The sequence below is a fragment of the Chiroxiphia lanceolata genome, chromosome 4 (assembly GCF_009829145.1).
Source record: "Chiroxiphia lanceolata isolate bChiLan1 chromosome 4, bChiLan1.pri, whole genome shotgun sequence".
Classification (NCBI taxonomy): domain Eukaryota; kingdom Metazoa; phylum Chordata; class Aves; order Passeriformes; family Pipridae; genus Chiroxiphia; species Chiroxiphia lanceolata.
The window spans coordinates 50,972,494-50,993,684 of NC_045640.1; the positions used below are offsets into that span (position 1 = coordinate 50,972,494).

Genomic DNA, 21,191 nt, shown 5'->3' on the forward strand with positions numbered 1-21,191 from the left:
CTCAGCAGAAGCAACATTTTTATGGTAATGTCTTACTGGTTGGAATCACAGGAACTTTGTAATTCTTCGCATAAATGCTCTACCCATTAAAGGATGTGGAAAAGTATGTTTTGCTGCTGTTTCAGGAGTCAGATTCCTCAATGATACTTTCTGGCATTTACTCTCCTGGAACTTGACAGAAGTTTGCCGTGCCCCATCTGATAATTTTTTCTGGTTACTTCTAATAGATATCCAAAATAAACCACAATTTTTAAAACTTACATTAACTGATCCATCAGTGAGAGACAAGTATATTCTACAGTTTAGGTATTGCACTATTTATTACAACTTAAAACTTTAATAGGGCATTTTGCTGAGATTTGTACAGCACTGTAGTGGGGGTGCCAGGTGCCCACCAAAGCTGCTCTATCACTCCTTCTTTTAAACCAGAGAGGGGAGAGAAACTGCAATGGGTCAAGATAAGAACAGGAAGATCATTCACCAGTTACTGTCAGAGGCAATACAGACTCAGCTTGGGGAAATCAACTGAATTTATTACCAATCAAACCAGAGTAGGATACTTAGAAATAAAACCAAATCTTTAAAACAATTTAGTGTTTGAATACTCTTGCAAAATGGAAGCTACTTATATTACGGCCCTCTGCCTCCTTAACTCTTCACTCTTGTGACCACTGACAGGACCTGAGGAAATGGCACGAGTCAGAAAGGTTAGTTTGGATATCAGGGGAAAAGTTCACCCAGAGGGTGGTTGAGCACTGGAACAGGCTCCCCAGGGAAGTAGTCACAACACCAAGCCTGATAGAGTTCAAATAGTGTTTGGACAATGCTCTCAGGCACATGGTGTGATTCTTGGTGTGTCCTGCATAGGGCCAGGAGATGGATTTGATGATCCTGACGGGTCCCTTCCAACTCAGCATATTCTACAATTCTATGATTAACACTGACAGCACTACATGACAAAACTGCTTCCTATCAGAGGACCTTCATTCTAACTTAATTTACATCTGCTTTTTCCCCCTTGAATCTTGAATCTTAAATTTTTTTTAAGCAATTATCAGATTTTACAGTATTTTTTTTCCTCCTAAAAAGCTTTGTACCTCATGAACTGCATGATATATCAGTACTAAAAGGCATATGAAAGCAAAGAAGGCAAACTAACATCCTTTTAAAACAAAACTCAGATTTGAAGATCCACTCTTCTGCTCTCAGAGGGCACCTGAAAGATCCTCATACCACAGATGTTCAAGGTAAAGTGCTAACAGCACTTCACGGTTTCATAGAATCAGACTGTTTTGGGTTGGAAGGGACCTTAACGATCACCTAATTCCCACCCCCCTGCCATGGGCGGGGGAGAAGGAGGGGGAGTGTCACTAGACCAGGTTGCTCAGGGCCCCGTCCAGCCCGGTCTTCAACACTTTCCTTTCACCGGGACCCCCGTGCGTCTCGCTGGGAGGGAAGCGCTTGAACACCCCTGTGGAAGGAGTGCCGGCTGGGGCAGGTGGCCGGAGTTCCGCTCCCTCCCGGCCCCTCGGCCGCGCCCGCCACCCCGTTCCCCCGGCGACACCCCGCCCGCTGCGCCGCCGGCGCGGCCGTTGCTGTGGCACCCGCGGGGCGGCGGCGGCTGAGGGGCTGCGTGTGCCCCGGGCCGGCCGGACAGCACCGCACCCGCCGGGCTCGCAGGGGGCCCCGCCCCGGGCTGTGCCGTGGGAAGGGCAGGAGCGAGGCCACCTGTGGCACGGACACAAGGCCCCGGCCGGCCCGAGCCGCACGCTGCCACAGCGGGGCTCCGGGCAGCCGCCTGCTGAGACGCTCATCAGCCTCAGCGGGAACCGGGACCAGCTCCCTAGGAATACCGAGAGATAAGGCAAGGGGTTGAGCAGCCACGAGGACCGAGGGAGAGCATCTCTCAGCCACAAGCACCCCTCCAAGCACAGGACCAAAGGGGAGGTGTCGGCTAGAGCCGTGCACCGGGACAAGGACCGTATTAATCGCAGAGCCCAGTTCAACACCTCCGTCATCCGCGGCCAGCAGAGCAAGCCGCTGACAAGCTGCAGGGGCCAGAAAGAAACATCAGTCAGAGATAAGCGCTGGGACAAGCCTCCCATCAGGCCCGGGGGGGGGGCAGGCAAAAACATGGATCAGTCGCCAGGATTAAACCCTTCCCAGGGTGCTGATCAGACATATGCCTATGAACGTGGGCATGGCCCTTATCAGCCACACGAACCAGGTTATGGTCTTGATCAGCCAGATTACAGCCCATATGATGATCAGATACCGGATCCAAAAGCCCGAATGCTGGCAATCCAGAATGCAAAAGCCTATTTACTGAAGACCAGCACAACATCTGGCCTGAACTTGTAAGTATGAAAAAGAGTCAATCAAAAATGGTAGGAAGTATGAGTGGAGAGAAGATTAGTGTTGGTAAAAGGGCAAAGGGTTATGTTAAGAAAGGGAAGGATACCAGGGAGGTATATACAGAATGGGATAATATGTTATAAATGCAACATTTCATCACTACGTGATACTTGCATGTGTCCAACATCTTTCAGAATCAAAATTCCTAAAGGAATTTTATAGGAAGTCCAAAAAGAAATTGATTTGATTAAGAGCAAGTTTAAATTCAGCTTCAGCTCCTAAAATGGGGGGGTATATACAAAAAATGGAAGATGGGACTGCTCCCAAGTATAATCAGGCTAGTTTTAAGTCTAATTTTTCATAATGCTCCATGAGCACCTTTCTTCTAATTATTCCAATGACTTCTCCAAAGTTCCAGATGATTAGCTTCTACTTCAGATATTAAAAGCATAATATTCTGAGATAATTTTTTATGGTTGGCCAACAATATTTACATTTATATGACAGATACGATCATCTTGCTAATGTGCTAACGAAGATCCTGGATGAACAGCCCACAAATACAGTAGACATAATTGAGAATATCAGCAAGGATGTGAAGTGGGCTCGGTTTCAGAAAAAAATGGACACTCTTCGACACGAATATGAGATTCCTCCAACATATGAAGCTGCAGAAAAGTGTAAAGCTTTGTTCATCAAGGAAAACGGAGAAGAAAATGAAGAAATAATAGAGGAAGAGATAGTGAGTTATTATCAGAGTGAAACAGATTACCCTCTGTATCAGGGAATGGGTGGGTGGATGGTGTGAAGAGAAAGGGAGGAAGTTGTGGTCTCTTCTGTAGCGCTGCCTCTCACGAACATATAAATAATTGCAATCACAGTGTCATGTGCCCTCTCCATAGCTGAGCTGGTCCCATGTCTAGTTGTGAAGAAGAAAACCCATCCAGTTACTTAGTTGGGATTTTTCCATGTAGTAAATCTACTATCCCCAGCCTTTAAAATTGTGGATGTTCTAGAGATGATGAACAGAAAGTAAAGTTTATAACATCTCCCATATGCCAGTTCAGCATGGAATATTGCTTCCAAGTTTCTTTTCTTTATCTAAAAGGGACATTTCTTTATCTAAAGAGACCATAATATTAGACGCCAGTTACAGAATATTGTGCACGGCTGCTAGTGTAAAACAGAGAATGCACAATTTTGTGATCTTTCCAGCTCCAACTGTGGTTCCAGTCTGTCCTTCTCCAACTGAAAAAAAATATGGTTTTAATGAAGAATTACTAGACTTGAAAAGCCCCTTCTTAAAACAGGATTTTTCATTATTCAGTTGCATATATTCAGAAGCATTTGTACCCAATGAAAAATTAGAATTCTTATAACGAGAATTATAAGAATATAAATGAGAATTCATATAATAACCAAGGGAAAGCAACCAACAAGATGTTGATTTTCATATTAGGTTACCAGTATATATTCAAATGAATTGCCATTGCAGAGTACAAATACCAACAACAGAAGAGATAGTCCTTCATCTTTTCCATAGCCTATTATGTATCTCACAGTAACAATATAGGATAGAAAAAATGGCAAAAAAGCAGGTTATTTCAGAAAAGAATTCTGAATTTTTCATACTCCTGTCAATCTTGCTTTGATATAAGAAACCTGGAAGGTCTAAAGAAATTCCATATGAAGCTAGCACTAATCCTTCCAAATTCCCTATGCTGTCATGTCCAATTTCTAATAACTCTGTCTGTGTTATATGATCACCTACCCCCATGAAATGAGAGAAGGGTGATAAAGCGAATGGAAATACTTAATTAAATCATTACTGGACTAGTTCTGCTTCCACTGAAGCCAGATGGGGTCTTCCTATGGACTTCAGTAAGAGCAGGGGGCAGTATTTTAAAAAATGCATGGAGCTGTATGCCAAGGTCTTCAAATAAACAGCATTCACTTCAGAGAAATATTGCTGGTCTGGTGGCTCAATATATAAAGTCTGTATTATATTTTCCCCCAAGTCCATCTGTCACAAACAGAAGGAAACACAGTGTCCCTGTTTACAGGCCTCTTAGCTGACATGCCCTAGCACTGAAGTCCTTTGTAGATTCTGTGTAAGAATTCTGACTTTCCTTATGTTGCCGTAATTAGGAGTTTGAACTTTTAAATCCTTCTAAAAGCTGCAGTTCATCTGAGTTTTCTTCTTTATCCTTAAAAGGCGTTTTTAATTTTTCTAAATGATAGTGAAAGATGTAGTGAATGAATGTCTGCAAAGCACTTTGAGAGAATGAGTAGCACTAGAGGAAAGAGAAGTATAATGTTCAGTACATAACGTGTTTAATTTTTCAAATAGATAATTATATTATTCTTTAGCTCTAACTCCAAATCTTCTTTCCCAGGGACATTCCCCTATACCGAATGTGATGGAAACAGCCTTTTATTTTGAACAGGCTGGAGCTGGCTTGAGCAAAGATGAATCCTATTACATATTCCTTGCCCTTAAAAACCTAACTAGTGTTCAGCCAATCCAGACCTGTCGCTTCTGGGGCAAGATTTTGGGCCTGGAAATGAACTATATTATAGCGGAAGCACAATTACGTGAAGGGGAAGAGGAGGAGGAAGCAGGAGAGGAAGTTACTGAGGAAGAAGTGCAAGGGATGGATGAGGTCGAAGAGCAAGATGAGGAAAAAGAAAAAGAAGATGAACCACCAAAGTCCACCTATAAACCCCCACCTGATATCCCAAAAGAAGAAAACGGGACTGGGGCTAATAAATATGTCTACTTTGTCTGTAATGAGCCAGGCAAACCCTGGGTGAAGTTGCCTCCAGTGACACCAGCCCAGATTGTCTGTGCCAGGAAAATCAAGAAGTTCTTCACTGGTCGGCTGCATGCTCCTGTTGTGAGCTTTCCTCCTTTCCCTGGAAATGAGGCCAATTACCTGCGTGCACAGATAGCTCGAATCTCAGCAGGAACCCATGTTTCTCCCACTGGATTTTACCAGTTTCCAGAAGAGGAAGAAGAAGAAGAAGGTGGGGACACATATGAAGAAAATCCTGAGTTTGAGCCTCCTGCTGTGGCTGAAATGGTGGATTCTCTCTCCACATGGGCACACCACGTAAAGAATATTCTGAAGCAGGTATGTGCTCAGCAGGTATGTGCTCACACTGAGCACCATTCGGATACCACTCACACTGCAGTACTTGTACAGTACAGAATGTCAATGACACTCCTCACCTGCACGTTCAGACTGTGGTATTGGACTGCAACGTTTTTATACAGAAGATATATTTCATATATAATATGTAAATATCTTGCACATGTACATACATATATATATGTATTTAGGAACCTTCTAGATTTAGTACTTTTTTCAATTATGTTTTCTTGAGGTTGAAACCTATCTTTAGATAACAGTATGGAGTTAGGCCCTGATAACTATGATTTCTGGTAATCTTTTGTATTAGGTTCTCTGCTTTAACATCCTTACTTGACAGAAATGTTTAAAATTTTCCTTTCTTGGGTAGGATGCTAAAATGCAGATAGCTTTTGATTGTATGCTAAATTGAACTTATTTGTTGTTTTCTTCTTTTGGTTTTATACTTTCTGCTGTAAAACATGCAAGTGAAAAAGCTTAAAAGCATGTGCTATCAGGCCTGTGCTAGAAAGAGATATTACTAATTTGATGATCAGTGCTGGATGGTTGGCTGGCCAGTCTACCAGTTCAAGAATGCTAGTGTAATATAACAGCAAATGGTAGGAAATGAGGTTTAAACTTACTACCAGCAAAACAATAATTGTAAAAAATAAAGTTTATATGCACTAGAGTCTTAAGAACATGTTCCTCTGACTGGTAGCTAAATAACAAGGTAGATTTTAAAGGAAGAGGTAAAGTCCATAAGTTAAGCCTCTTAGTTTGCAGTAACTGGTAGTCTAGCAAGGATATAAACGAAACTGGTCAGGAACTGAAGACTACAAAATCACAAAAAACTAATGGCAGAGGTATAAATTTATTCTGAAATAGTAAGCAGGGATGAGCGAGGAAGGAGGGAGGAAAGAGGGATATAGGAAATGCTCTGCCAAGAGGATACAATATTCTACCAAGAGGATACAATATTCTGCCAACAATATACCGGTTATGGAATACATATTTTTCTTCTCCCTATCCCGTAACTCTGTGTGTGTGTCTGAGCCAATTGTTTTAACTGGCTTGCATTCTTTCAGTGATTGTTACATGTATTTATTATTTTTCCGTATCAATTGTAGGGTCGCTGTGTTTGGATTAATCCTCAAAAATTAGAGGAAAAAAATGAAGAAGAAGAAGAGGAGGAAGAGGAGGAAGAGGAGATGGATGAGCAACAGGCAGAAACAGGACCACCCCTTCTTACTCTGCTCTCTGAAGATGAAGGTATTCTTCATGGAACATGAAGTTTTTGATAGAGAGCCACTAGGAATGTTGGCATTTAGGTAGTAAATATTTGAAGTTATAGGACTCTGGCACTTTTTGGAGGAATATAATTTGCCCCTGTGGGGTAAACACATTTTTTTAGAGAATCAATCAAAAGCAAAATGGTTAACAGTATTGACATTAAAACTGAAATAATCAGGTTTACTAGGTAACAATCTTGTTGAGATTAAAGGGAAAAAAATAACTTAGACTTGTCAGGTTATTGCACATTCAGGACAGCTGAAATACATTCAGCTATTTTTACCTCATCTTTTTAGGCCAAAACAAAAAGTGTGTGTGCACACATAAATAAATAGATTAATTAATATGTACACACATACACTGATATTCGGTATTTGTATAAACATTTAGATGTTTTAGCATATTACTCCAGCAAATCATGGGAATAAGGGAGCCTGAATATTAGATTACATCAATATTAAATTATTTTCCTACTCTCCATTCTTTAATGGAGGTGAAATATAACTATATAATGTATCCATAAGTGCTAAAAAGTCCTTGACAAAAGAAACCAGGGTTAATGCTACTGAATTTGAGTAGCACTCCTGTGAGTCTCTTAGAATTCCTGTGCTACTTTCTCATACATTCGAGCCACTTGTTCAGATACAGTTTATTGTTTCTGACTTTTGGCTCTTCTAACATGCAACTTAATATAACTGTTGCTTGAATTCTGTAAGTCTTTCTGTAATTCTGAAAATCTTGTAGCTCAGTCTTAAATGTTTTGTAGAGGCTTCTAAGTGCGTTTATTCATAGACAGTGTATGTTTGGCTGCCTCCAGGAATTAAAGACATCCCTGCTTGGACAGCTCAGCATTCTACAAACCTGATCCCACAACACTCTGTTGCAATTATCCAGTCTAACCGGTGGCCTGGAGCATATGCCTTTGCATCTGGCAGGTGAGAATGTAGTTGACATGGTTACAACACAGACTTTATATGCTACACACAGGCACCTGGCAAAGTTGCTTTATTATTAATTCATTGACTGAATTCTAACTATTCTGGAGACTGATGGAGAAGGCCACTTGAATGTGCACAGCAACAGTAAATATGTATTTAAGAGTGAAAACAAATAATCATTTTAAAGACTGGTATAAAGTTAGTGGATGTAAATGTCCAGTTAGTATTAGGGCACAGTCCTTGATTTAAAACCTGTGTTCTTGGGTCTGTGGTACTTTCTACAAAAACATCTACATTCTGTGGTTCTAATGTTCATTTGTTTCCACTACAAGTAGTACAGTCATGACCTCCACCTGCTTTTAAAAGGGCACTGGAGCTGGTGTCAGAAATGGCGCTATGTTGTTACCCAAGTGAAGTTGGAGTCATATTGCAATATAGTGCAGTGACACTTCATCATTTTAAACAGAAGATGTGTTAATCAACCATTAGAGCAGTTAAAAAAAGGTGCCATCTTTTAAATTCTTCTGTTATAGGATATCTGTAACTTTTTGCGCAGCAGAGTAAGGAAGCCTGACAGTATCTCTGCTGATATTTTGTCAGGGGCTGAATGTTTTCTTTCACTGCTCTTTCTCAGGAAATTTGACAACATCTACTTTGGCTGGGGTCACAAATACAGTCCAGAAAACTACACTCCTGTCCTGCCCCCACCAGTGCAAGAAGAATATCCCAGTGGTCCAGGGATCACTGAGGCAAGAGACCCCACTCTGGAAGAGGAACTGGCTTTCAAGGCTGCGCAGGAAGCTTTAGCCGCAGGTGAAGAAGAGGAAGAGGAAGAGGAAGAAGAGGGGGATGATTAAAATGTGGGGGGAAACATATTGTTTTAAAACTTTAAACGTGAATAGTATTTTCATGATGTAGTCATTAATTTGTTGACCTTAAAAGAAATGCAATTGGAGCATGCCTTCTTTTTTGATTTCTGTAGGCTTCTCTTTGCAGCTACCTTCCACTCCTTCTCCACCCCTAAAGCCCTTCATGAAGACTGTGCAATGAATGACTTAGCCTTTTTCTTAGATGACTGTGCAGTCTGTTTGCTAAAATGATATTGATTTGAACTAAGAACTATAATCCACCAAATGTTCACACTGTTTTTCTAACCCTCACTTCAGTACATTTTAAATAAAAAAAATTATAATCACATAACAATGTGTGACGTGTGCTTTTGTGTGCGAAAGCATACTGTTTAGATGCAGTAGACAGCTTATCGAGGTACTGGCCAAGTGCATGGGGATGACACTGATCAGCAGCACTGCTGAGACCACACTTCGAATCCTGGGTTCAGTTTTAGGCCCCTCACTGCAAGAGAGACATTGAGGTGCTGGAGTGTATCCAGAGAAAGGCAACAGAGCTGGTGAAGGGTCTGGAGCACAAGTCTGATGAGGAGCGGCTGAGGGAGCTGGGGCTGTTTATCCTGGAAAGGAGGAGGCTGAGGGGTGACCTTATCGCTCTCTACAAGTACCCGAAAGGAGGTTGTAGCCAGGTGGGGATCAGTCTCCTCCTCAGTTACAAGCGATATAAGAAGAGCAAACAGCCTCAAGTTGCGCCAGGAAAGGTTTAAATTTGGATATTAGGAAAAACTTCTCTATGGAAAAGGCTGCCATGGATTGGAACCGGCTGCCCAGGGCAGTGGTGGAGTCACCATCCCCGAAGGTATTTAAATGCCCTGTAGCTGTGGCATTTCAGGACACGGTTTAGCGGTGAATACGGCGGTGCTGGGTTTACGGTCAAACTCGATGCTCCTGGAGTCTTCTCCCCGGAGCAACTACCCCTCCATCCCCGCACCACGGCCGCGCCGACGCTCGCATCCCTGGGCGGCACCACCACAGCGCTGCCGGCAGACGGGAGGGGGGAGGTTCACGGTAGAGCTCAGGGGCTGATCAGCCTGTCCCTCACTGCGCTTTCCTTGCCCGTCTCCCTCGCTCCTTCCCCCCCCCCCCCCAGGTGCTGGCGAGTGGTACGCTCCGCGTGCGGCTTCCGTCTCACGTGGGCCAATAGGGAGCGGTCTCTGGAGCAGTTCAAACTGCGGTGGCGGTTGGGGCGGGCGGTGTCTGTCCGGAGCCGTCTCGGGTCCCTGTCCCGGTTCCCGGTCTCCCTTGTCCCGGGCGGGCATGGCGGACGAGGGCGCGGTCACGGTCTGCGTGCGTGTGCGGCCGCTCATCGCCAGGTGAGGCTCCGGGCAGGCGGGAGGGGGAGGCTGCAGCGGCGTTTACCCCGGAATGCTGCTGTGCTCCTCGCGCCGTGACGGTCCCGGGGCAGGAAGACGGTGTCTGTCCCCGTGGCGGAAGGAGGGATCCGGATCCCTCCGGGGTAGAGAGTGTCGCGGTCAGGGGTCCGTGTTACGGGAGCAGAGCCCTAGCCCGATGAAGGTAACAGAGTATCTTCTTCTCTTAGAGAAAATGCTTCAGGAGATAAAGTGTCCCTGCATTGGAAGAGCGAAAATAATACCGTTTCCGACGTGAATGGTACCAAAATATTTAGTTACGGTAAGAATGTAAAAGCAATTGCTTTGCTTTGATGGTTATGCGGACCTCCGCTACTGTACTGCTTGAACGTGTCGACGTGAGTGCCCTGAGCTTCCTGCAGTGTCCCTGAACTTTTCCAATTTCATAATTCTGAAGCACACAGGATTTCTGGTTTAGGCAACACTGGGAATGTGCTTTTGAAGTCAGCTTCCTGGTGGACGTTGCTTTCTCTGTTCTGATTTATGTTCTAATATCTTTGGAACACATGAACTCGATTCTTTTCGTATGAAATCCAGTTACAGGCTAGACCAGGGCTAGTCCAGAGCATTTAGGGAGAAGGGGGTGTGGGGTAGTGAGTTGACCGTGGCTGGTTGCCAAGTACCCACTAAAGTCACTCTCTCACTCTCCCTCTGCAACTAGACTGAGGAGAGAAAAAAAACAGTTAAGGATTCTTGAGTTAAGAGCTGGGAGAGGTCACTTACTGATTACCTTCACGGGCAAAACAGATTCAAAGTGGAGATATTAATTGAATTTATTACTAACAAGATCAGAGCAAAAGAGTGAGAAGTAAAATAATCTAAAAAGACCTTCACCCCACCCCTGCTTCCTTCCATGTTCTCCCTCCTCCCCACCAGTGGTGCTGGGAGACAAGGAATGGGGGTTATGGTGAGTTGTTGTTTCTGTGGCTGCTCAGGAAGAGGAAGGGCAACAGTTCTTCATGAACCTGCTGTCCCGTGGGTCACTCCTCCATGGGGTGCAGTCCTTCATGAATGAGCTGTACCAATGTGGGTCCCCCACAGGGGCCACAAGTCCTACTGGGGAAAAACCTGATCCAGCATGGGCTTCCTTCTCCATGGGCTGCAGGTCCTCAGCAGGACCCTGCTCCATCTTGGGCCTCCCAGAGGGTCACAGCCTCCTTCAGATATCCACCTGCTCCAGAGTGGGCTCCTCCATGGGCTGCAGGTTGATCTCTGCACCCTAATGGTCCTCCATGGGCTGCACGAGGACAATTAGCCTGTCTTGTCTGATTTACAATCCTCAGAGATAAACTAGCCATAACTATACTAAATAGGATGACTGTTTAACTGTGTCTTCCATTCTTACAGTTTTATTACTTATCTGTCATCTGTGCATCGCATCTTTCTTGGTTTTGTGTTTAATATTTATTTTAAAATAAAATTCTAAAAGCCTGATTAGTAGTGCCACAATGATATTTTATGTTTGAATTACTCTGCCTATTTATTGGATTTGAAGTCGGTGATACTGAGTAAGATGATAGGTTGGTTTTGACTTGCAATACAAGGGATTCACATGCTTTATTTTAATTTGTTTTTAAGATCGTGTCTTTCACTCCAGTGACAACACTCAGCAGTTATATGATGGTGTAGCTGTTCCAATTATACAGTCAGCTGTGCGAGGTTATAATGGTAAGTTTTAAAACTGTGTTTAAATCCTGTTTGTAAAGTGTTTTAGAAATAGTTGGTAAAACTCTACTATCTTTCTAGGCACAATTTTTGCTTACGGACAGACTGCTTCAGGGAAGACTTACACAATGATGGGAAATGAAGATTCTGTGGGCATTATCCCTAAGGCAATTCAACATGTTTTCAAAATTATTTGTGAGGTGAGCAATTCCATTAAATTGAAGTGACTGAAAGGACTAGTAATATTTGTGATCATTACATAAAAGTTAATTTTAGTATCAAGGAGCTTATGAAGGAAGTGAATTTATATTAGACTATATGTTGCAGTTGCTTTGCTAGCCTGGAAAAGATGAGTGGTTTAAAACAAAAAGCTAATGGGACTTTAGTTGAAATTACATCAGAGCAACACTGACAAGGGTTCTTAAACTTGCAAATATGTTCAACATTGATTACAAATATAAATAGATACTCACTTTTTCGTGTGGTAGATAAGGTAACATGAAGCTTTGTGTTTATTCTGCTATTTTAAAAGTCTAAAAAATTAACAACAATAAAGACTTCTTTTTCTGGTGGGAAGAATATGACACTATATTTACTTATTTCAGACTTACAAAAGAACTGCTAATTGCTCAAGGTTAATAAAAGTAAGGAGAAGGTGTAAGTTAAAAGAGTGATTTCTAAAACATGATTTGCAGAGCGCTTGCTTCTGCCTTGAGGGTATCAGGTAATCGTTATCAGTTTAGTGAAATGTTCTCTGCTCCTTTAAGGAGGTGCAGGGTACCTTGGGAGGTTTATGAAAGTAACTGAAGCCAAGAAAACTTTCCCTGAGTCCATTGTGCAGCCTTTCCTCACTCCAATATTCTCTACCAGGGAGGTAGGGGAAGAAGCAGCAGCAAAGTAAGTCCAAACAAGCAGAGAGAGAAGACAGGGTACACAGAGAGGAAAGAGCCTAAGCAGGAGGAAATTGGTTATGAAAAGATTATTTAAGTGGGAAAACCGTTCTCATGCTTCTGTGTGTAAAATTATCTTAATTTTACAACCTATTAGAAGTGGTATATCATTAATGCAGCTGGAAAGAGGTGGTACAGAAGAAAAGTTATTCTGTATTGGTAGATGCTAATGCTACATAGAGGATGAGGGGAAAGAAATCTGTAGAACAATATCCAAACAAACATACATCTCTGCGTTAGGAATACTTCCATTAGAAGATATTCATCAGTTAGTCTGTTAATAATTTTTTTTTTTCTCTTTCAACGTTAGATCCCAGATAGAGAATTCTTGCTAAGAGTTTCTTACATGGAAATCTATAATGAAACCATTACAGATTTGCTTTGTGATAGTAGGAAAAAGAAGCCTCTGGGAATTCGTGAGGACATTAATGTAAGTGAATCTTAAGTAATGTAAGTGTTGTATCTGCTTGTAGTAAAAGAATTTGAAAACAAAATGCCTTCAGAGGCATCTAGTTGAAAGCTTTTCTGGGTCAAATTGTGTAATTGTATCCTCAGCATTAGCAGAAGGACACTTGATATAGTAGAATAACAACAGTGACTTCAGGCTTTCTGTAGCTAGTTTACCTTTTTCAAAGTAGATACACTTTTCTTCTACTATAATCATGGAATAACCATGAGACTGGAACTATTCTGTAAGATGATCACCATAGCAAAAGAAATCTACTTTAACGCCGTGTTCAGTTTCTTTATATAAAGTTCTGTAGCAAATAATAAAAATTGGTTGATTGTTGTTTTGGTTGTTTTGTTTTTTTTTTTTTAATTTTGATGCCCTAAACAATGGATGTTTTTGGAATATGAGAAGAAGAGAAATTTACCAGTTGTATGATTATACCCTTATAACATTTACTGAAAAATATATTCCTGGATTCCCTCAGAAAATGTCCAGAAGGATATTTCCCCCAGCAGTTCTGTCTTTTGGAAACTTTCTAAATCTCTGGCTTTTGATTCTTGTGCCTTTAAGCCACAGTTTTGATGAAGGTCTAAACTTTACCCTTTTTACTTTGGAGTAAAAGACTTTCAGCTGTTGAATAAATAGCATAATAATTGCTGGTTATGTTAACTTTATGTATTGAAGTGAGTTTTGGAGTTCAGGAGAATTTATGACTGTGTTTATTCTATAGAGGAATACATATGTAGAAGATCTGATTGAAGAAGTAGTGGTTGCCCCAGAACAAGTTATGGAATGGATAAGAAAAGGAGAAAGTAAGTTATTTAGCCACTGTCAGCTGATATTTTAAAAAAACATTGATGGATAAGGTATATCTAGAACCGTGGGGTATCTTTTTGAGTTTATATTCAGAAATCAGTGTTTTTGAGAAAGTTTTAAAATTATGCTTTTTTTTCCATTTATCTCCATTTTATCAAAATAGAAGCAGAAGTATTTTAATATTGTTTTTGGCAGGAAATCGTCATTATGGAGAAACAAAAATGAATGAACACAGCAGCCGTTCTCACACGATCTTCAGAATGGTAAAAACTGCTTCACTATTAGGAGTGGTTGTATTGTTTTCCAAGTGACAAAAACTTGATTGCACTTTATTGCATTTCTAGATCATCGAAAGCAGAGAACGAAGTGACCCTGCAAATGCAAACTGTGATGGAGCAGTCATGGTTTCCCACTTGGTAAGTGTCTATTGAATGGTTTCTTGAAGTGCAGCTTAGCTAGAGAATTTACTGTTACCACTTGTTTGAGAGAATAATGATACTTCATAATGACTGACAAATATGCTTTGTTGTTAACTTCTAGCAGACATTTCTTAAGTATAGAGGGAGACTCCTGGGGTGTTACCTAGAGGATAACTTCCCACCAAAGGAAATGCTGACATGGGAATTACTTATGCTGGACTGGGGAGTGTTACGTAGCCCTTCCCAGGAGCGGAGGGGGCTATGTCAGAGTGCTCTTGCATTTTGTGAAGTACATCTTCCCCTACAATTGTTTCTGGCCACCCACAAGCTCAGTGAAATAACTTGTAAAATGGGTAACCTTAAGACTTCTCTTATCCTCTTTGTTAAAAGAATATTTGCCCTGCAGCTCCAATGACCAGAAGATTCATTTTTTTCACAAGTAACCCCTCTTAGCATCTCTTTGGTGGATTATTGGCATATGAAGTATCATAAACTGGGGGGAATACAACTGCTGATCTCTAGGGGAGTGTTATGGTTTCAGAAGCCTTCTCTACAGCCTTTTCTTGATTCTCAGAAAATAATCTGAAAAACTGGAGGAATGGAATCAGTATGAAACCATTTGAGCTTGCTAAAATCTGCAAAAGCACTCTTATTTGGAACTGGCAATAGCATTAATCACATGTATCGTGGAAAGAGCTTTCTGTTTTGGCTTCATGTGAAAAAGCTCAGAGTCTGAAAGTAAACACTGCTCAGGCACTATTTCAGCAAGCTACTACCTCCTTTTTTTCTTGCCATAAGTTATGGTATCTACTCTTCTTACACCACCCCTACCCTTTGGCCTGTTCCACCTGACCTTATACTAACCTGTACTACCTGGGGTAAGGGGAGAGGTTTTTGGCCTTTTTGGTCTGTTGCTGCTCGATGGAGTTAGTACAGGATTTTACCTTTCTGAAACAAAAACCAGCTAAAGTGAGGGCCACTTGCTCAGGCAAATCATTATGGGTTGTTGTGAAGTTCTAGTTGACTTTGAACCGGATTCAGAGGGAGGCTTTTCCTCTGGTATTTAATTTCTTCTTTTCTGTATCCCCACAGTGACAGGCAAGGAGAGACATACAGCTGATTCAGGACAGCATGCTAGATAATCTCATCTAGGCTCTTTTTTCCATGAAAGATTCCTATGGCTTGAGTTAGTAGCTAAGCACAGTTTCTCAGTACAGAAGTATCATCTTTTTGTTACTGAGGGTAGGGGTTCTTGCACTGCAAGTTTGAAATACTGTTTGGGGTGGTGTAATAGAGTTCATACAAACTTATTCTGTGTACTTTTGTACCTTGAAAGTATGGGTTGATGTGTGTATAGCAGCTATGGTTACTTCCAATAATGACAGACCTCTTGGGGTTTTTTAAGTGTAACTGTGGTTTATGAAATTCTTAGCAGAGATTTAGAATTAAGAGGATTTAAACTAAATTTTCTCAGAACTAATCTGTGAAATATTTAATAAATTTGCAGAACTTGGTAGATCTGGCAGGCAGCGAAAGAGCTAGTCAAACAGGATCTGAAGGTGAGTGTTAAATGGGGCTCTCCTGATGACCATTTCTGTTAATTAACCCTAACAAGAGACTATGATAGGAAATTCTTTGATCAATGTGCTATTGTGTTACTTATTGTTTATAAATGAGCTCTTTTCCCCTTGGTAGAGCAGGTTCTACTCAGGAAAATACTGTAAATGCTGTAAAGTGCAAACAATTAAGTAGTAATATTCCTTTTCTAGAGTAGCAGGCCTGGCAACAGTCATGCACTGAACTAATAGAATGGAGATGACTCAGTAAAGATTCACCTGTAATAACAAAATCACTAGAAGCTTTTTAGGGACTTGTATATAAAGGTGAAGAGGGAGTAGATGGCTTGTTCTTTAGCTGTTGAGAAGCTTGGCTGTTAAAAGTGACAGCATGAAGCTGCACAAAAATGTCTTTATCAGAAAAAAGCGATCTGAGAGGGACACAGGTAAAATATTCTCTCTTATGAAGAATGACTAACCCAAAATTTGTATCTAAGGCTGGTTTGTTATGCATGTAAATGTTGCAATTGCAAAATTTAAACAGGAAACAAAATTAAAGTTCTTATAGCACCACCTACTTACTCTATAAAGGTTCTAAATGTTCATTTGTGATTACTCTCTTACTTTGATGCTTTTTGGCTATTACGAAGGATTTGATACTGCCTGCTGATGGCTCATAGTGCATTGTGGCACTTGAGATTCAACTCTTGGATAATCCTTCTGAGCATAACATAGCACACAAGCTTGACAGTTCAAAATGTATCTTAATGTTTTAAATTTAAAATAATAATAATAATTAAAAACATTACTGTGTGGTACCTAGGTGTCCGATTGAAAGAAGGCTGCAATATAAATCGGAGCTTGTTCATTCTGGGTCAAGTTATCAAAAAACTTTGTGATGACCCTTCTGGGTAAGCAACCATTCATACACCTGTTATAAGATAAGTCACTACTAAACTAAGAAATTAAAATCCTTTATTTATAATATTTTGTAGGTAACTGTTTCAAATAACCTGTTATCTCTAGAAAATATATTTACTGCGAGTTTCTTCTATGCAAAAATCTGAATGATTTTTTTTTCTTTCCTCTTTTTCATTAGCTTCATAAATTACAGAGACAGCAAGCTGACTCGAATTCTGCAGAACTCCCTTGGAGGAAATGCTAAAACTGTTATTATTTGTACAATTACTCCAGTTTCTTTTGATGAAACACTCAGTACTCTTCAGGTAAAGCTTCTCACCTGTTCTCCAGCACTATTCTGGCTGAAGGCTTTGTTGTAGATAGGGGAGGATGGAAAATGTAATCTGATGGATCTTTAATGACTTGGATCTTCTAAAGGGCTTCTGTGGACTCAGAATTTGAAATATTTGTTTTGTATACAGAACCTTTTCACAGTCGTCATTTTGTATTAGGTTGTCTACCTAGAGCTTTCTGGGAGTTGGAACAAAGCTCCTTCTCTTGCAGGCAGGAGATAACCTCTCTTCTCATTTGCCTTTTCCAAACACAGTTAGAACAAGTCTTTGCTAACACAAGATTTAAAACAGGTACTACAGGAAAGGAGAGTAATTGAACTGTTAAAGAACACTGTTCTGTAGGTAGGACTGTCTTCCTTTTTGGTGGTCTTTTGAGCTTTCTATTAAATAAAAATAATGTGGGATATATTTGCTTAAATGTTATGCTTCATGTTTTAGATATTAATATCAAGCAAAGAAAACTTACTTTTCAAATCTCAGAATACATTAAAAATAAACCAATTTCGATATTTGTGTCCCTATTATATGCTGCTCTTTATCTAATAAAATCTCCCTTTAATTCTGTTGGGAAATATGGGACAGAGTAAGTCTTTTTAGAATATTTGTTCTTGAACTATTGCCCATGAAAGCATATTCTTTCAGTTTGCCAATACAGCCAAAGGAATGAAGAATACACCAAAAGTCAATGAAGTACTTGATGATAATGCCCTCCTGAAGAGATACCGAAAAGAAATTGTGGACTTGAAAAAGCAGCTGGAGGAAGTGTGTAATAAACTTCTTAAAATTAATCTATCCGTAGCACTGATAGCTGTTTGGAAACTACCTGTTTTAAACCAAAAGCAGTTAAATTTGCAGGAGTAGGTAAAGTGTTTAAAGTGATATCTCATTTTTATTGAGAGAATAGAAGTTGAAAAGGTGATTTACAGTCTAGAACAACTGATGATAGTCCATATATCTGTGAAAGCTAACACTGAGATCAACTAAGAAAATTGATTTCTTTCACTAGGTTAACATAATTAAGAAATAGAAATTTGTCACGCATTATAGCACACTTTAACAGATCAAAATTAATTGCAATATTAATATTATATTAATTATTAATATTAATAATTAATTAATTGCAAGAAGTTACTGAATGTCCATTAAGGACCACAACTTAATCTGTATTTTTTCCCCCTTACTGATGTTTAACCTTAGTTGGAGTTGCAAGAAGTTGCAACTGCATTAAAATCACTGGCAAAACTTAGGTCATGTAAAGTCAGAAAATACATTTAGAAAATGAACAATAGTCACTTCCCACAAAACAGTGTAATCTCCCATATGTTCATCTTTCTCTAAAAACCTATGTAGTTGTGGAGCAATCTTGCAAGTCTTGTTAGAGCATAGATGATAAAACATAAAGCATAGGAAAAAAACAATGCTGAACATACTGTTGTGGTGAATAAAATCAAAGTATGCACATATGTTGCAAATTATAAATATCCTTAGAAAAAAATTTATGAAAAATAACTGACCTCTTATTTTTAACAGTAATTAATTTGCACCTAGGAGTATGTTTGCTATCTTCTGAGATAGTAAGTAGTGAGGAAAGTAGTACAGAAAAGTTTGTTGGAAAATTCCATGTGACTTTGAATTACTCTACAGCATTGTAAGCTTATGATAAAGTTGTCAAGAAACAGCTGTTACTTTCAAAACAATATATTTTCAGTACTTGGATTTAAAGAGACCACATGCATTAGAGTAGCTTGCTGTTACTTGACAATCAAATCAGTTCTGAAAGAGTTTCAGGCTTCTGGCACCACGGGAAGGTCATCTAATCTATGTTATATTTGAAAGAATGCTTTTTGGTTTTAGGCCTAGAAAAATCTGAGGCTGTATTGTTTCTGGGAGTTTTGACTCCTTTTAAATACTTAGTCTGCAGGTAAATTGTAGACTAAGTTGTTGGTTTCATTTTGAAAGACTAAAGACTCCTCTTCCAGGTTTTAAAGAATATATGTGTGTAGTTGTTTTTAAATATCAGTAATTGTGTCTCTTCTGTAGGAGTAGTTTGTGCTCTTAAAATGTCAGATTGATTAATATTCTTTTTATGGAAGGTGTCTGTAAAGACTCAAATTCATGCAATGGAAAAGGACCAATTGGCCCAGCTGCTGGAAGAAAAAAATTCTCTCCAGAAAGTACAGGAAGACAAGATACGAAATTTAACTGAGATGCTGGTGACCGCTGCTTCCTTTGCCTCAAAAGACAATGTTAAAGTAAGCACCTGTTCTAGATCTTGCTTGGCGACTCTGAAATACTTTGTGAAAGGTAATATTAAATACATAGGGTTATATTGACAATGAAGAATAAGTATGATAAGCAATTTTCACTTTTTTTCCCATATTTTTAAGAGGCTAACTTATAAAATAACTTCCAAGTATAATTCAGTATTGCTTTGCAGTGAAAAGACTGCAGACACTTTTCCTTTCAAACTACCATGCTGTAAACTTTGAGGAAACTGCAAAACCCTGTCTAGTTAGCTGCTGGTACTGTTGCAGAACTAGCCTAATGCAACATTTACTCTCTACCTACTGGTCTGATTTTTATCACTTTTCTGTAAATGCTTTTTTAAAGGCCAAGAGAAGAAGAAGAGTCACTTGGGCTCCTGGTAAAATAAAACAGGCAAATGTGAGCTATTTTGAAGACTTCGAAAAAGACATGCCAACTGAAACAAAAAAAATGAAAATGTCTCTGTCAGCATTACCAGATGCAGACGATTGTAAGTAACCTCAGGAAAAAATAAGGAAAGTCTGCAAAGCAGCTTTGAAATCAGAAATAATTCCTTTTTAATAGATCTAAGGTAAAAAGCAAATCAACTTGTTAACAATACAAAAGCTAAATTTAGTTACCACTGTACTCAAATAATATTCCATGTTTATCTGCCAGAAAAGAATGCTGCCGGGAAGGGGAGTTAGCACACTAATTATGGTCATTCTTGTGTTGGAAATAAGGTTCATTTTATTTAAAAAGTGGGAGCACAGTTGCTGTCCCGGGTGAAATAATGTGTAGCATGGCCAGCAGGTCAAGGGAAGTCATTCTGCCCCTCCCTTTACTCTGGTCTTGTGAGACCTCAGCTGGAGTGCTGTGTCCAGCTCTGGGGTCCCCAGCACAGGAAGGATATGGACCTGCTGGAGCAAGTCCAGAGAAGGCCACAAAGATGATCAGAGAGATGGAGCACCACACCTCTCCTATGAGAAAAGGCTGAGAAAATTGGGATTGTTCAGCCTGGAGAAGAGAAGGCTCTGGGGTGACCTTATTGTGCCTTTTCCAGGATCTGAAAGGGGCCCACAGGAAAGCTGGAGAGGGCATGTAGCGATAGGAGAACGGGGAATGGCTTTAAACTGAGAGTGGGTTTAGATTGAATACTGGGGAAAAAATTCCTAATTGTGAGGATAGTGAGGCACTGGAACAGGTTACCCAGAGAGGTTGTGGTTGCCCCATCCTTTGGAAGCGTTCAAGACCAGGTTGAATGGGGCTTTGAGCAACCTGGTCTAGTGAAAGGTGTCCCTGCCCATGGGGGGAGGGGAGATGGAACTAGATGGTCTTTGAGGTCCCTTCCAACCCAAACCATTCTATGGTTCTATGAAATTCCTGATAGGTAAGTTTGCAAGCATTGCATTACTTAATTTCCCAAAGAGAATAAGTTGATTCTGGATTTGGTTTAGTATTCATTAGCTTGTGATATGGTGGTCAGCATAAGTGTAGAGACTGGACTTCAGTGGTGTTCCCTTTCATAACAGAAAATCATGACTCAGAACTTCTACTCGGTGTGCTATGTTTTGCCACTGAATGACTGTTTCCAATGTCTTAAAATTGTTTTATAAGAAAATTCCTGATGTCTAGTTTAAAATCTACTCGTACTTTTTTTAATACATCTTTCTTTTCAGCTATGTTAGATAATTCTGAATGTGACAACCAATCTCTGATGGTTCCTGATCAAATTTCAGAAGTAGAATGGATCGCTGGACCTAAAATGACTTGGGTAACATCATAATCTATTTCAGTTGTAATACTGTGCATATGCATATATGCATAATATACTTCTCAGTA

The 21,191-nt window shown here is 40.2% G+C and overlaps 2 protein-coding genes across 7 annotated transcripts in view; both read left to right on the plus strand.

Annotated features, from left to right (window-relative positions):
• Window positions 1–1,609: 1,609 nt before the first annotated feature.
• On the plus strand, window positions 1,610–8,917 carry LOC116786370 (radial spoke head protein 6 homolog A-like). The gene is made up of 6 exons (XM_032686899.1): window positions 1,610–2,357; window positions 2,863–3,097; window positions 4,752–5,489; window positions 6,617–6,758; window positions 7,597–7,714; window positions 8,352–8,917. Exons 1-6 carry the CDS (start codon window positions 2,134–2,136, stop codon window positions 8,572–8,574), a joined length of 1,680 nt encoding a protein of 559 aa, XP_032542790.1. The 5' UTR covers window positions 1,610–2,133; the 3' UTR covers window positions 8,575–8,917.
• An 879-nt stretch (window positions 8,918–9,796) lies between these two features.
• The window catches only part of CENPE (centromere protein E), a 39,593-nt gene continuing 28,198 nt past the window's right edge, over window positions 9,797–21,191 (plus strand). For 5 of the 6 annotated variants that reach the window (XM_032686900.1, XM_032686903.1, XM_032686901.1 and 2 more), the window contains exons 1-15: window positions 9,797–9,938; window positions 10,166–10,257; window positions 11,574–11,663; window positions 11,742–11,860; window positions 12,921–13,040; window positions 13,792–13,873; window positions 14,073–14,140; window positions 14,222–14,293; window positions 15,804–15,855; window positions 16,676–16,763; window positions 16,952–17,078; window positions 17,748–17,867; window positions 19,199–19,357; window positions 19,716–19,860; window positions 21,029–21,123. In XM_032686900.1, coding sequence (XP_032542791.1) covers window positions 9,883–9,938; window positions 10,166–10,257; window positions 11,574–11,663; window positions 11,742–11,860; window positions 12,921–13,040; window positions 13,792–13,873; window positions 14,073–14,140; window positions 14,222–14,293; window positions 15,804–15,855; window positions 16,676–16,763; window positions 16,952–17,078; window positions 17,748–17,867; window positions 19,199–19,357; window positions 19,716–19,860; window positions 21,029–21,123 — 1,485 coding nt within the window. In that variant the 5' untranslated portion in view covers window positions 9,797–9,882. Of the gene's footprint in view, window positions 9,939–10,165; window positions 10,258–11,573; window positions 11,664–11,741; window positions 11,861–12,920; window positions 13,041–13,791; window positions 13,874–14,072; window positions 14,141–14,221; window positions 14,294–15,803; window positions 15,856–16,675; window positions 16,764–16,951; window positions 17,079–17,354; window positions 17,448–17,747; window positions 17,868–19,198; window positions 19,358–19,715; window positions 19,861–21,028; window positions 21,124–21,191 lie in introns of those variants that run through there. The other variant, XM_032686905.1, reaches the window with a different exon arrangement.